This window comes from Scophthalmus maximus, chromosome 20, assembly GCF_022379125.1.
Source record: "Scophthalmus maximus strain ysfricsl-2021 chromosome 20, ASM2237912v1, whole genome shotgun sequence".
In the NCBI taxonomy this organism is placed as follows: Eukaryota; Metazoa; Chordata; class Actinopteri; order Pleuronectiformes; family Scophthalmidae; genus Scophthalmus; species Scophthalmus maximus.
In genome coordinates, this window is record NC_061534.1 from 8,448,780 (window position 1) to 8,464,277 (window position 15,498).

Here is a 15,498-nt window from a genome sequence, read left to right on the forward strand (position 1 = left end):
ATTCTGCTCCGTTTTCCTTCGAGCTGACAGACGTGAATTATGAAAACATGCACATTTGAGTCGGCCTGAAGCCCCACTGTCTTTATTCAATGACAAATGAGTTAATGTGGAAAAGTTGTGACTCTGATAGGCTTTTGTGTCATGAGATCACCCTCTTTGTAGAAACAGCCATTTAAAGTGAACAAGCGTGTAGAAGACGCCTCTGGTCTTTCAGTCAGAGCAGAAGCTGTTGAGAATCCAGTTGACTCTTATCTTCCAGCACACTTCAGCAACAATTCCCCTTGATGAAGCAAATCATCTCAACAGTAGTTGTTAAACGTGCATTTTGAAACTATCACGATGCCATCTAAGGCAGTGGGATGGATTATAACTATGTAGGCCTTGAGACCCAAGGTAAATTGGCATGTCTGGGTTGCATAACTCTGAAGTTCATTACAACTATGTAGGAGTGAGATCAAGCTTAATTGGGCCTTAAAGTAAAACTCTGGCAGAGCTATTCCTTTTTTACTCAAACCACAGTAAAGAAAAAAACCTAGACAACTAGAGGCGGGAAAATGCAACTGCATCATCTATTTTAACAATTTGATAAGAACATTAAACCATTAAAGCTGGATATGACCAAATAAATAATAAGAATCACACTGGAAAAAATCCTTCATTCGATTTAAAATACATACTGTATATATGTAGTACATGTTGTGGGTGTCAGATCACTTTATCATATATGAACCAGTCATTTGGAGCTAAAAGCTGATAAAGGCATCACAATTTTACAGTGTTATACATTACAATAATTATGTAACACATTTACATTCCAGCTGAGAGAAGAGGGGCCCAGGATCCCAGCGGTGACAGTGAGCCGCCACAGATGTAATGTTGTTATGAGGTCATTACAGGTCGTTGCACTGTGGGTTGTGGGAAATTACTGTAAGTCATTAAATATGTGCAGTAGGGCTCTTTGTCCCTGAGGTGTTTTACAGTAGTATTATTCTAATAGCAGATCCTTCCTGTTTCTCGCTGTTTGCTGTCACATCGTACAAACAATCCCAGTGAATTATGTTGACATTTCGGTTCACTATTATCATTTTGGTTGATTTCTTTGTGTGGATATTTCATGTTCAGGGGCTAGTGATCACTGTAGGAGTCACATCTATCTTCAATGGTCAGCAGTAACAGGAAACAGCTTTAAACGGCTGATAATTGTGTGTTTCACAAATGGGTAGAAATCATTCATATTAATGACTGAGACCGAAGTAAATGACTGTTTCAGCAGTGGGTAATGATTTCAAAATGTTCTGTTCTGTTGTTTCAGTTTCAACTTTAATCAACACAAATGACCTTGTAGATATATTAAAATACTATTCCATGTCTTGTGCATTTCTTATTTACATAAAAAGATGAGTTGAAGCAAAAATGAAGCAGACAATATTCAGCATCAATTTCAGACTGAGGCACTTTGTTGTCAAGGTCATAAACAAAAGGTCTTTTTTTATCTGCTCTGTTATCTGAGTTACATGTTATGACGTTTATGAACATTATTCTAACTTAATGAGTGAACAATTGTTGCCCAAGACAGCTGACGATGGCTCCGGCCTCTTTATTGAGTCTCTACTCTTGTCAGCCGCCGCTGGAGTCCAGATTCAAACATCTACAGTCTCCCTGCACAATCAGAGGTGTGTTTTTACGACGTCAGTACCCTGCGGCGTACGCCCACTTGCGAGGATCTGACTGAGCATGGAGTCCGTCCTCACGACGAACCACCGCCTGCACCACGGCTCCCGTTGATTTGAGAAACTCTGTCTCGTGGTTCTTTAAAGCCAAACCATCCAGGATGTTCTGTAAACAGGAGCATATATGAAGACACACAGACTCTGTTCAAAATAAGTAAAACAGAACATGTGACATATACCAAATCCAAAATGTTGCTATTGATGTGATACTTATTTTGATGACATTAATTTTAAGCATTTACAGTATGCAGAGCAAAGTCTGCTTGTTGTGAAGATGTTTGTATTGTAACATTGCTAACAGGCACAATCAAGAATCCAGGACTAGTTGAGTGTCAACAAAGTTTCAAATCAGATTTAATGCTTTATGAACAGCGAATGATTTAACATTCACGTGAACTGGTAAAATCAAGGTTTAGATCACCAAAGAGCGATGTGTAGAATGAAATATCCTGACACAAAAGAAGCACATGAATTTCTAAATGGATGGCGGTATCCTTTTAACATCAGGGCTTTCCTAGAGTGCTGTAGAGGGCCTTAAGCCAAATGATTATGCGGACGACGAGCACATTATACTGTCTGTGTTTACATCTGCTAGTTTCAATAAGGAAGTCAGTTATGATAAATTTTTACAGCAACTTTTAATTTTCACCTGGGCTACAATGTGAGCTGATCAGAACAGCTGATGTACAGTATGTACAGTATTACAATAGGATGTCTGAGCAATAAACCTTACAAGCTGTTCCATTACATCATAAAATTAATCTGTCAGTATTTGCCTTTATTTTGTGGTCAGAGGCAACAGTAAGAACGTATGATTATTATTTAACCAAGACCACAAATTACACTCAACCAGTGCTGAAACATTTTTTTTTCCTTGTTATACATCATAAAGATCCCTGAAGGTGAATATAATGAACACTGTCCCTGGACAGTTTTTGGTTGAAGGATTGTCTCCCTACACACCACACTGCCCTGCTGTTAGTCATATATAGGAGAACTGTTTGCAGTCGGTGACACTCACTTTGTCAAAGTCAGGCTCGGCCTGAGTGGTGTTGGGACTCAGCTGGTTGTGGAGCCTTGGATCTGACACAGCTTTTTTCAGATCGTAGTTGAAGAACAGCGCATTCAGAATCACCTATAGAGGAGCAAACATTTCGTTAGACAATAATTTTTTAACAGGGAAGAAGTGAGTAACATTATCTATATACTCTACAATGCTCCAGCGGCTGTATCAGCATCTGCCTGTGGCATGTGTCTTACCTGAGCGACAGAAGTAGTGATTTTCGTTCCACCTGAACCTCCGACCACCATCTTAACTTTGTTGTTCTTATCGAAGAGGATGGTTGGACACATAGAGGACATCGGCCTTTTCCCTTTAAATAGAATTTAATGGTAATGTAAGTTTAGTGGACAGTATCTTTTGAATCATTTATTTTAAAAAAAGTACCCCACTTGATATTTCATTTTCTCGCAATGTTGTAATTGTATATTCAACGTGGCTTTTTGCGTGAATGGATAGACACAGATCCTCACAAGTATTTGGAATTTTATATTTTAAATGTATTTAATATCAAATTCCTTTTGATCACATTTGAGCTGTTGTCACTGAGAAATTTTGATCACCTCTGCATGACCTTCAATCACACTACTGCTGAAAAAGCCAATGTATTTGACTGTTTCTTGGGGATTCCTGTGTGAGTTTAATTGTGTACTTGTGTGTGTGTTGGTCTTAATCTAACCTGACTTGATGAAGTTGTTTGGTGAAGGAGGCACTCCAAAGCCGTTTGTGATGAGTGGGGAGCTGAAGTCGTCCATCTCATTGTTGAGAAGTATCCCAGTTGATCTTGACATGACTTTAGAGCCAAAACTGCAGGAAAAGAAAAAACCATGAAGACATGAGGGCATTTAGAGCCACAGAGTAGCTGATATTGATGTTAGGAGGTCATACAATTGGTTGATGGTGCTGGTGGCTCCCACAGCACTCCCATCTTCTGCTACCACTGAGATATGCGACGTCCCGTGGTTTTCAGGCAGGTAAAACTCTGGCTCGTAGTATGACATGGGATGTGTGGTTTCATCTGTAATCTTTTCACGGAGCACACTGGCATAGGAACTGGAAGTCATATTCTGGATGAGCTTTGGGGTAAGAAAGTTGTACATAAAGTATTGATTAATGCTCTGAGAAACAGCAAATATGTTTGGTTGGTATTTCACTTTCTTACCGCCGCCGAGTAGGTTATGTAGGTGTTTGCTGGTTGGTTTGGTGGTTTGTCAGAAGTGTGGTGTCAATTTGTCATACAATAATCTACCTAACATATGTTCTGTTTAAATTTTGTTTCTTGTATGCGGGAAAGACTGTTTACGAGAAGTAACAATTAGCTGAGCCTGGAGCGGAATTTCAGAAAAGGGAAGTGTTGTTTACAAGAGTTAATAAATAGCTGGTTTATTAGGGGTAATAAGACATTTGGGGCCAGGAAGGAAGGATTCAGAAAGATGTAAGGGTCAGGTCTCTTGTTGACCCCGGCCGTGCTGGCCTGGCTATTTAGGATGTCCTTTCTCTATGATCTGGGTCAGACCTCTGAACCTTCCCATGGTGATGAGCTCTGAACCAGCTGAACAGACTCTGCTGTACTCTTGACTTTAATAATAATAATAATATATTGTATTTATTAAGCGCTTTTCAAGTACCCAAAGCGCTCGAACTTTGTTCAATTAAATATGACTTGCAGGCAAACTTGTTATATTTGACTGGATATTTGTTCATTTCTCGAGGAAATTAAAAACTTGGTGGAAGGATGGAACATCCGCCAAGAAAGAACCTTGGGATGTAAAAACCAAGGCCTCCACTGCTGTACTTCGCACAATTTACATATGTCACAAAAATATTCACTATAAATGTTGCCAGTGAACATAATTTAGGCAGCAGCTATATTCCCTTTAAAATAAAACAGGCAAAACAAATTAATAATATTAAAATAAACATGTATTTAAAGCCACTCTGTGAAGCTTCGTGCAGTAAACACACTGCCACTTCCTCTAAAACAAATTAAAGGTTACTGAGCGATTTAGTAGAGTCTAAAAATAATCCCTTTGAAGGTTAAATAGGTTTTAGGCCATGAACTTACATCTGTGATGTTGAGGAATTTCGGATCTCCAAGCAAGGTCCTCTTTGCATAGGCAAAACGAAAGGCTTCCACAATGCGATGGTAGGTTAGGACCCTTTTCTCATTGCTGGCCATACTATCTGAGGTGAAGTTGTACCCTGTAGAAAATACAACAGTCATCAGTAAGTCGGTTTATACCACAGCCTCATTCATCTGTCTTCATTCAGATGGCTGCTCGGATGGGAAAGGACTGGAAACAGCTAAACTGGACTAGACCAACTAGACTCAGCCTGTTCCTGTGTTTTTATTTAGTCTAAAAGCTGCTGTGACTAGACCATGGATATTAGCCTGAGCTGACAGCCAAGGGAAAGCAAAGGAAAGCCTCAGGGAAACGAAGAGTTTTGGTTCGTTGGGTTTCAGCTGTCGGACAGAGACAGGAGTCGCGGTAAGCAGGATGAAAGTTTTGACACTGAAATGTGTGCATGAAGTCTCCGCCACTCAACTGTGCCCAATTAGAGGTAAATTGCTGAGCTTAGTGTTAGTATGTGACGCAGGGGGTGCACAGTAAGAAGGTGGTCAGTCAGAGGAAAGGGAAGGTTCAGGGGGATTAAACACTGTAGAAGGAAATTTCTCATCTAATCCTCAGAGGCAGAAACTGTCACTGTACATAGACAGTGTCTAGGAAATTTTGGATTTTCTCTTACAAATTTGCAAGCAGCCAACACATAAGGAAGTAAAATCAGAGAGACAATGGTTTATGAAAATGATGATTGACAGCGAGGGAGCAATGATATGGCTGCATCAGCATTAGCAACCCAAAAAGTCACACAACCTAAATGACAAATTAGGTTTGCCACTGTCTTCTGAAAAGACCCAGATTGTTACGAAGACGCTCTTTCTGATTGGTCATGTCAATGGCTTAAGTTGGGGAGAAATGATGGTCAGTGGAGTTTAATGGCTGCTACTGCTCTGAGCTAAATGATAACATCAGTATGCCAGCATGAAACAATGCAAACATGTTGTTTTAGCAGGCAATGCTTGCCATGTTCAGCATCTTAGTTTAGTGTGTTTGCGTATGGACAATTTTTTAAATTAACACGAAACACAACATACAGCTGAGGCCGATGGGAATGACATTTCTAGATATTTGTGCATGAGTCGAAGACCTGCAATAACATTTAAATCTCATCATAATACAATGTGAAAACTCACGGGATCGCAAAAGTTCAGCCTGTGGTGAATGAATATATGTTGTAATTTCCAGACAGTGGCATGATTATATTTTTGATGGATAATTTTGAACTTTTTGACATGCTAGTGCTGTCAAATAAAAGGTAGGATCACCAAAGTCATTGTGGTTCATCTTCTCAGGACCATGAACGTATTAAAACATTGATAGATGGATATGGATGAAGACATTACAACCTGGTGGACAGACCAGTGATGTTGCCATTCAACGCCAAGTCACCAATGCTGGTTGTCAGAGGAGAAGGTGACTATAGCGCTTTAATGGCGCTCCAGTACGTCTCCTGTCTTTTGTTTTGATAAGGAGTCGTCCTTTTTCACACGACCACAAACATCACAACAATGTGAAAATTACGAGCAGAAATAATAATGAAGAAATACTGTTTTTGTTTACAGCCTACTTTTAGAGTAGATCAGTAGTTTAACCTGCTGCTCACAGCGGAGTCCTCTCTGTGAGCGTAACTGGTGAAGGCAGCTCACACTAAAGCACACTCTCTCCCCCACTTGGGGTGTTTTGGGACAAAGCATCAAGGCTTACCATTCAAGATGCCTAGTATCAGCGAGAGCACAGGGCCGCTAGCGGGGGCATTTGGAACCGCTATGTTGTACTCCCCCACATCCACCCTTAAAGGGTTCTCATCCAAGACAGCCTTATAATCCTTCAGATCCTCCATTGTGATGATACCGCCTAAACACAGATTGACAAACACTGTGAATGCACACTTGGACAGAACTGGGAACACAAATCCTCCTCACCATGGAAATTATGTGTACAGAGAGAGGGGCATGCTATTTATTCTACTGCATATCCTGAAATCCCTTCAGCTTGTCATACTTAGAGTCGCAGTAATGATGAGAACAATATTGGCTATGTGGGAACAGAAATATGATCTAAAAATGCCAGTTCTGTTTGTTAAATACAGTCTAGATTAAAAAGAGGCAACTTTTTACCATACATCACAAAACTGGAAACTTGCTATTGCCATTACTTGTAGTAGGAGGCTTCATCGTTTTGCTCTGAGTCTAAAGTCAAATCAATTCAGCACACTGTGACCTGACGAGGAAAGGGGAAATCTAAGAAAAGCAGCTTTTATATGAATAGTATATGTGATTTCATATTGGTTATATAATTGATGCTCCTACACTCTTTTTTTTCTTCTTTAGATACAAGTAAATTAAGCGCTTAAGGATCAGGTTATATGAAATCTGCTTATTTAAAAAAAATTCAAGAGGTTTCTGAGACAGTCGGGGGGGACGCCCTACCTGCGGCCTGAATATCTGTCACAAGGTTCTGAGCCAGTTGTCCCTCATAGAAAGCATTTGGACCCTCATCAGCTATCTTCTTAAAGGTTTCCGCAAGCTTGGGAAACGTAATAATTTCATTTTCTTTCAGGACTTCCCCATTGTTCCCACAAAACACTTCACTGAAAGAGAGAAAATAATCACTTAAGATGGGGATGGACAATGTTTGAGGATACTTTTAAACCTACAGTCAATTATTTTAATGATTTTAAACAGATGGTTCAGGTTGTCGTTTCTCACCATAGAGCTTGGTCCTTTATAATAGTTTTCTTGTGCTTGGACAGAGCAATGGCAAGTGCCCTGCCCAAAGGAAAACCTTTTTCTGCAAGATGAATGCTTGGCTGGAACAAGTCTTTCCAAGGCAGTTTACCATGTCGCCTGTGAGCCATCTCATAACCTCGGATCTCCCCTGGTACAGCAATCGACAACCCTCCTACCAACCAAGGAAGTCAAGGAAACAGAGCTTTATTGCCCCATAAGTTATTTCAACATTAGTTTAGGGCACTCATACAAATCGTTTTCATTCTTACTTTTTGTGGATACATTCAGACACTTATCTTTCTTTTGTCTGTCAGAGTCATAAGGCCCGCTTACGTCATAATAATGATAATAAATAAACTATAGCTTAGTTGGCTGATAAGAAGGGTTAAACATTACCTTTCTGGGATAAATCTGTACTGTTCCCAAACATGTTTACTGTTGCATTGCGTGGTGCAGTCTCCCTGGCGTCAATGGTCTCAACTTCACCTGTTGTTATGTGACATTGGAGCAAATGCATTTGGGATTCAGATTATCTGGAAATTGTACAGTACAGGTTTGGGAACGTAAACAGCTGGAGAATTTGTGGTTGAATGTTTGTGTACCAGTTGTTGCATTGTAGATGGTGAGGAACAGCCCTCCTCCAATGCCCATACTGAAAGCATTCATAAGTCCAACACAGAGTAAGGCAGCTATAGTGGCATCTACTGCAGATCCCCCTTTCTTCAGTATGTCTCTGCGGTAAAAAAAAAAAATGAGTCAAGACGCACGCAGGAGAGATGGGCTAGGGGATTAGACCATGTGCAGGTAAGGCATACAATAAACACATCAGACAAAGGAGGTTCACTTGGTTTACGCGCATGAGTGTGTCTGTACGCAAGCAATGATGAAGCTTCTGTGTTTGTTTTGTATGTTTGAAACGCATGAATAAGTGTGCTTACAGGCTCTTCGGTTGTGGAGACATGCTTTTACCTGCCGACCTCTGAACATGGCCCAGCATCTGCTGCCACAGCTGCCCTCGAGTACACGTGCGAACTTGGTAGTTTCCTGCTCCCCACACCAAAGAAGACACCCACAAAAGTGGCAACGGATGCCAATAGCAGCAGCGCTAGGGCCACAATTATTGTATTCCTGGACATGTCGAAGGGCCCAGGAACGGAACTAATGTCTGTTAAGAGGAAAACATTAAATGTATGAAATTTCACCTGAAACTTTTCACTTAACTTTGTGAAATCCACTGTATAGTCAAACCTCAGGAATTACAGATTACATGTTGAATAACAAAGGATTCAATATTGCATTAATAGTGGATCATGAACTCCAGAAATCTGAAGCAATATGATGCTTCACCTTAAACCCCCAACCAGTTGAAATACACACAAAATACATATAAATATATCCAGCCAATCAACAAACGTAACTGTCTATCAAGACCAATCTCCCTGCAGAAAGAAATTGCAAGCACGAGGTGACCTCATGTGAAATATTATATGTAGTTCCTTTAAATTTTCTAAATGTCCCTGCTAGAATGATCAGATTAAAAACGAAAAAAACTGATTGTCAAAAAGCACAGGTTTTCTTTGTTGTTTTTTCACATTAGGAGGGCATATGGTTGTCTTGTTTTTCACTACCAGTTGCATTTTTGCTCTCTCTTGAAGAGCTGCCGTGGGAGCCCTTTTTTCACGTGATTTTGTGCTTTCAGATGTTTTGCTGGCATCAGACAAACCAGTGGCACCAACACTGCACAGTTAGTCGGCCAAAGAACTGGGAAGGTGCACAAGGACAAGAACAACTCAGTCAGTCCTCGTGTCACTTCTCTCCTCAGGCGGTTTCAGGAGCAACTTGGAATGCTAATGATTTTGAGGGGGAGGGGAGATTAACAGCAAGACCGGTCTCATTCACTTCACAATCATTTTCAAAACTGCTAATGTGAAAAACAAATCAATTGTAAAATATATTCCTCGACAACATATTGTTTTGCAAAGAATTTACAGCTATTTACTGGCAACTCTAGTAATCTGAAATGTATGCACAACATAATGCTGTAAACTATACCCTGTAATATATGTTAATTCTTTTTTTATAGTAATTAACAAGCTATTTTACAATATTTTATATATTTTTTAATTATTTTTAAATTCTACAGTCAATTCTTCACAGTGTGCATCTTACTGTAGAACTGTGAGGTGAGTATGATTGTGAAGCTGATAGTGTGTCCTCTTGGCTAAACTTTCTGCAGCCAATAAGAAAAGAAAAAGAAAAAGCCCGGAGTATATAAGCCTTATAATACCTCAAACCCCCCTAAATCCTTCTGTCATGCAGATTTTCCCTGTTTGTCAGAAGAGTGAAACCAGATTACGTAACAGGCAAGTGAAATGACGGAGTTGCATAACACAAGATATTCTGATGTAAACTACAGTACACAATCATTTAAACGAATGTTGCTGCCTGCCTCCACACCTTTTGCTGCAAAAAATAAAAGATTCTAATAAAAAATAAAAAGGTAAGGTTTGCAAGATCTTGACTCCAAGTCCTAGATCTGTGATTCAAATTTAAATATTTTTCTTGGGCATTGCACCACCTGAATCGTTGAAATGAGCTTTTTTTTAAATATTCAAAACAATTTTCTATCTTACCGTGATTTCTGTTGGGGGGCCGCAACAACAGGCTGTTCACTGTGTGTGCTTGCCACAGGTCTGCAGTGGTTGATAGATAATATGCTTACGGTGGCTCTCAATATATAACTACCGCAAAGTCATTAAACTTTAACCCACCCCACCATAAAACACCTAACCTGTGTTACCAAGGAGAGTTTAAAAAATGCACACACAGAGACAGGAGCGACAACCTGAGGAGACATTTTAAACTCTTAACTCCAATAATTAATCATCTGTATTCAATCTTCACATAACTTTCTAAAGTTACCGCGGAGCAATTGCATGACCGTGAAACTGAGTGTTAACAACAATCCACTGGATGAATGGGTCTTTATCTGCAGTGATTCTTACATGTAAACGTGTCAACATTAACTGGCTGTAGCTTCAGTTGGCTGGTGGTTCATTTCAAATAGATGACATATGACTCAAGGTAGTTGACACAAAATGAAAAAGCAGGGCCCTGTTCCACAGAACTAATGCAACACAGCCTAAGCATATATTCATCTTTGCATGACTGCTCACAAAACCCCTGACATTTTTTAAAGTTTTTCTTTTTGAAAGTGCCTCCTCACCAGGAAAATGAAGACTTTCAGGGCTGCACGGAGAGGATCACATCTGCCAAAGTGTGGGAAAGAAGACGAACAAACTGCAGGGGAAGAGTGTGAAGGGTTGCAGAGCTCGATGAGTGGGGTCACTTAAATAAGCAGCCAGGCAATAGGTGGAGGGCAACAGGGACATTGCAGACGATTTTCTCAACTCTGACATGGAGACCCCAGGCCAACTATCGCAGATACCAGAAACCCTACTCCCATTGATTCTGTCACTTTTGAGGGGGATGGGAGGAAAAACATACAGTAGTGCTCAGAAAACTAATTTGGCTCAAGGAGAAGTGGTGCGTATGCAATTAGGGCAAAAGCCCTGGCAGCCAGCCTTGAATTTGTTTACCAATCAAATTGTTATGTTTGGGTCATATAGGTTATTCAGGTTGGCAGAGCTAATGGAGCCATGGAAAAACATTCTACGACAAATCTTTTCATCTCCAAATATAAAATTAAATGTGTATTATTTTGCCATTTTAGCTTTAGAAGGCCAGGAAACACTGGCAACACTTATAACTGACACCGATAGCAGCATCTAAGGAGTCGCGATAAATGAAGTCTCCTTTTCGTCCATTTTGTACCCCACATTTCACAATTAGCTCCAGCTGCCACAACACCTACAGTTCATGTTTTGTGTTTTCACAGCTGCAGAACCTCAGCTGGACTAAGTTATTGACAAAGCTCCGTTGCGAACAGAAACACATGGAGCAGTGTTGCATGTCAGAAAATAGTGCACACTTCTGAGCAGCTCCGTCCTGCACCGCCACAGAGTGCTGTTTTGTTGAAGTGACAAGTTGATGGCTCGGTCTTTTTGAGGATTACCATCTTCTTGCACACAAGAGCAACTATAGCTTCCTCAGGCTCCCGCTGGCACTCTGCCCCTGACAAAAGTTTTGTTCAACAATTTTGTGCAAAATGCAGAAATAACCTTGTACCACTGAAAAAGTGGTACATGTGCAGTTATTACAAAGTGGATTTGCTGCTTTGTTACTTTTGGAATATAAAGAATAGATGACAAAAGCTTGATGATAGAACAAGCAACAGGTATGTCTGCAGACAAAAGGGGGAGATCACATTTTATGTGTACAGTACATGGTGGCAGCTCACAGTGTTTTTCTTTATTCCTCTCAAATGTCCTCTTGTGCCTACAGTAAGCAATCATTGCTAGCTGTCCCATGAACCCTCTCACATCACTTTTTGTCTTTGCTGGATGTGTTTCTCTCTGGTGATTCGAGAGCAGCAGCTCCTGTCTGCTGCAATCACTGATAATGATGCTGTCAACTATATGCAGAGTTGGGTGACAAGACCCTGCCCATTAGGTGCGAGAAGAGAGTTGGTGATTCATACATCCCAAAGGGAGACAACACAAATAGGAGAAACCTTGTTGTGATGAGAATGTGTGTTTTTGTCTCCCTGAAATTAAAAACCCCACTCAATTCCAGATTCAGGGAAAAGCATCAACCCTGCGGTAGACAATTAAATCCCTAAATCCAGACAGACAGAGCCAGTGAGAGCTATTGGACTTTAGTAAAAGCCTGGTAGGCATGCCTCAGGTGCTGAGGGACTACTCTTTTACTCTATTCTCCGGCATTTAGTCTGAGAGGTCAGGGTGGAGTTTGGTGATGGTACCTGTACATTGTATCTTTTAGTTTCCATGTTATTGGAGATTCTCATTCATGCAGGTCATAGTTATCCGTAAGGGTGTTGATTCAGTTCAGGCACAACTGGACTTGGTTGTAGATTCTTGAACACGTTTCCATCTCTCATCCACACTTCACCACCACACCACACATTTTCGAAAATCCCTTCTCTGTGCAAAAAGATATTTGGCAAAAATAATTAACTTCTATGAGACCTCAATAGTCTGAGTTGGACAAAGCACATGCATCATAATCTTCCAAAGTCAGTCTTGAACAATTTTGCACATAAAAAGGAATTTGGATTTTGTCTCTCAGTACTTTGAAAACACATTATGTGGGATCCTTCAGTAGCGTGAACTGGAGTAATAATTACAGCATACCTGTTTTCAATGTATTTGAGCACTTGACTATTGTTTAAAGACAGACTTGAAAAACTGTGAACCGTTCCTTTAAGGTATAGTCATCCAAGTCATGATGGGATTACATGTTATCAGTATGAAAATCTACGGGATTTGTTATCTTAAATAGTCATATAAATCCAGGCTTAAATGCTCTTGTTGAGTTCCAAGTCTTCTACATCTGTATCCACGCCCAGCTGGGATGTCATAGTGACTCACCCAACCATGGGTGAGTCACTATGACATCCCATCGCTTGGTTGGATCTACATCACTGCAGCATGGTGTGTTATCAAACCAATGGAGGGAAGCTGCTGTTTTTTTGCTCCTTAGAGGTGAATCACAATGAATAGCTATGTTTGTCTCTATCATTTTCATATCTTTAGATCACACTTTCCAGAAACACTTTGACTATAATTGCGTCATTAATGCACTGACATGCAACTAGTGCAGGGCATGATCTAAGCAGGCCTGTTTGCAATGGGCTGTTTGCTTGTCCGTGCTGCTGCACAATTTTTTTTTTGCATTTTAATTCAAAAGTTGCTGAAGCTCGACACAGTCTGCCAAACCCTGAACTGGAGAATAAAATTGTAACACTTGCTCAGCAAATCACTTACGACACATTTTAAAAATATTATTTCGTTTATACATGACAGATAAATTATGTATAAGCCAGCGCAGCATCATTTTAAACCAAAGTAATATGTGTGTGAACGCTAACATTTTACCACCAGACAGAGTAAACAGGTGTGCCTCCACCACGTCCGTTACTCTTGGCGATCATTACTTTAATAATAATAAAAAAATAAAAATAAAAAACTTTATCCGGTTACTTCATTCTTATAACCAAACCAAAGTTATTCCTGTGCACAACCAACAAACCAGAGCAATTCCAGGGAGGTTTTTACACACTATTAACCTGAAATACAGGAAAGAGGGATGAGACTTAAAGTGTAACCTCACCCACAGCTCGGAGCCTCACTCCACCCACTGCATAATTTTTTTTAAACACTAAAAACTTGGCCCTGGGCTAATGTGACAATGGGGGCGGGGCTGGATGTCAGACTGACTGTCAATATTTGCGACATCCTCGGGTCATAAAAAGGGGGCTCTTTTGGAGTGGAGGCCGTTTCCCCTCTGGAATCCCCTGAAGTGTGCATTTGGTGTAGGACCATGGTGGTCCTGAGCCGTATCAGTTTGAGCTGTTTGCTCCGGCCCAGTTACACCCAAAGCTAAAGCCAAGCCAATGTAATTGCAAGAGAGGATGGGGGCAGAGTGGTAATGAAAAATAAGGCTAATTTGAGCGAACAAGTAAGACATTTTGTAGCTATTACATAAGCTGTCCCACAAATAAAGAGCGATACACTGCCACCCTTATCAATAATGTCCTTTACCCAGGTGTGAGTGTGGGCACTGCAGTAGCCTGTCTCCATTAGGAACATGTGTTGTAGTGAGGTGCCAAAGGTAGCGCTACGCTTTTGGATTCAAACCAAACCACAATATGTAAAACACAATATCCCCTGTCTGATAATGAACCTACCCACATTAGATTAGACGACGTTGACTTGGTTAAAACTAAATTTCATGGTGTAGAGATCTCCCAAACGGTTAACTCTGTCAGCATTGGCCTCGCAAGGTCCAAGACGGTTTGAAGCAGTGGGTTGCGTTGAGAGCCAGGTTCCACCCATGAAATGACCAAAATTTTATTAATTTGAAATGTTAATAAAAAAAATGTGTTATTAATTAATGTGTTTCTTCAGGGTAGAGTCATATCATTTAGTCCGCAACTCCAAGAACACTTTTTTAAGTGTGCAGTATCTCTTTAACTATGAGGAGAATGAGGTTGACCATAAGTATAAGTATAACTCCTGCACAGTCTCGCACTGCGACCTTCTGTCAAAAAACTGCTAGAACAAATCATCTATTTTGTTTTATAACCAAATGACTGATAATATAATTAAAACCAGAATGTGTAAAAGAAGAAAGACAATACAGCTACAGTCTCAAATTATGGAGCACAATAAAACCAAATAATATCATGATATTCACATGCTATCTTGAATAAGAATCCAGGTCCGACCTGTTTTCATCTTCATCTTTCTTGGATCTGAAGTGTTTTGTCTCGATTTGACTTCCTCTTCTAGGAGCATGTTAGTTAGAGCAGGCAAGTATTCCCTCTAAGGGTCATTCTCCTCAGGGACCAGGGTAAGTTGTGGAACAGTAAGTATTCAGACAGAGCGTTTTGTTGAGTTTCCTCCCTTGCAGGTGTTTAAACATCTGACTGTTACCCTCCTCTATTTGTCATTGCTGGGAGGTAAATATTACTGTGTGGGATATTTCAAGGTAAACTTAGCATGCGAGTGAATAACTTCAACAGATAAGTCATTCACCAGCAACAGGAGGTTGTGGTGCAGTGTTAATTGTCTATGGACAATGTAATTTTCGATTTGCGAGGAGGGTGACCAGTTGTTCAGGGCTTCTTTCCATGTTTTGCTGAAATCCTGCAGGGGCATTTGATAGCCCAAATGGGATGTGAACCCATTCATAGATACCACATGCTGGACGCT

General features: G+C 40.4%; 1 protein-coding gene across 2 annotated transcripts; it reads right to left on the bottom strand.

Annotated features, from left to right (window-relative positions):
• Positions 1-54: 54 nt before the first annotated feature.
• ggt1b (gamma-glutamyltransferase 1b) lies at positions 55-10,384 on the bottom strand. Of its 2 annotated transcripts, XM_035608434.2 has the most exons (13): positions 10,276-10,384; positions 8,612-8,807; positions 8,245-8,375; positions 8,039-8,128; positions 7,622-7,814; positions 7,343-7,503; positions 6,618-6,767; positions 4,856-4,992; positions 3,679-3,866; positions 3,470-3,597; positions 2,991-3,103; positions 2,752-2,865; positions 55-1,836 (listed from the first exon to the last, which is right to left on the bottom strand). In XM_035608434.2, exons 2-13 carry the CDS (start codon positions 8,776-8,778, stop codon positions 1,690-1,692), a joined length of 1,719 nt encoding a protein of 572 aa, XP_035464327.1. In that variant the 5' UTR covers positions 8,779-8,807; positions 10,276-10,384; the 3' UTR covers positions 55-1,689. The 2 variants fall into 2 exon arrangements, with proteins under 2 accessions (XP_035464327.1, XP_035464328.2); XM_035608435.2 differs by lacking the exon at positions 10,276-10,384 and having other exon boundaries at positions 8,581-8,713.
• Between the last annotated feature and the right edge of the window lie 5,114 nt (positions 10,385-15,498).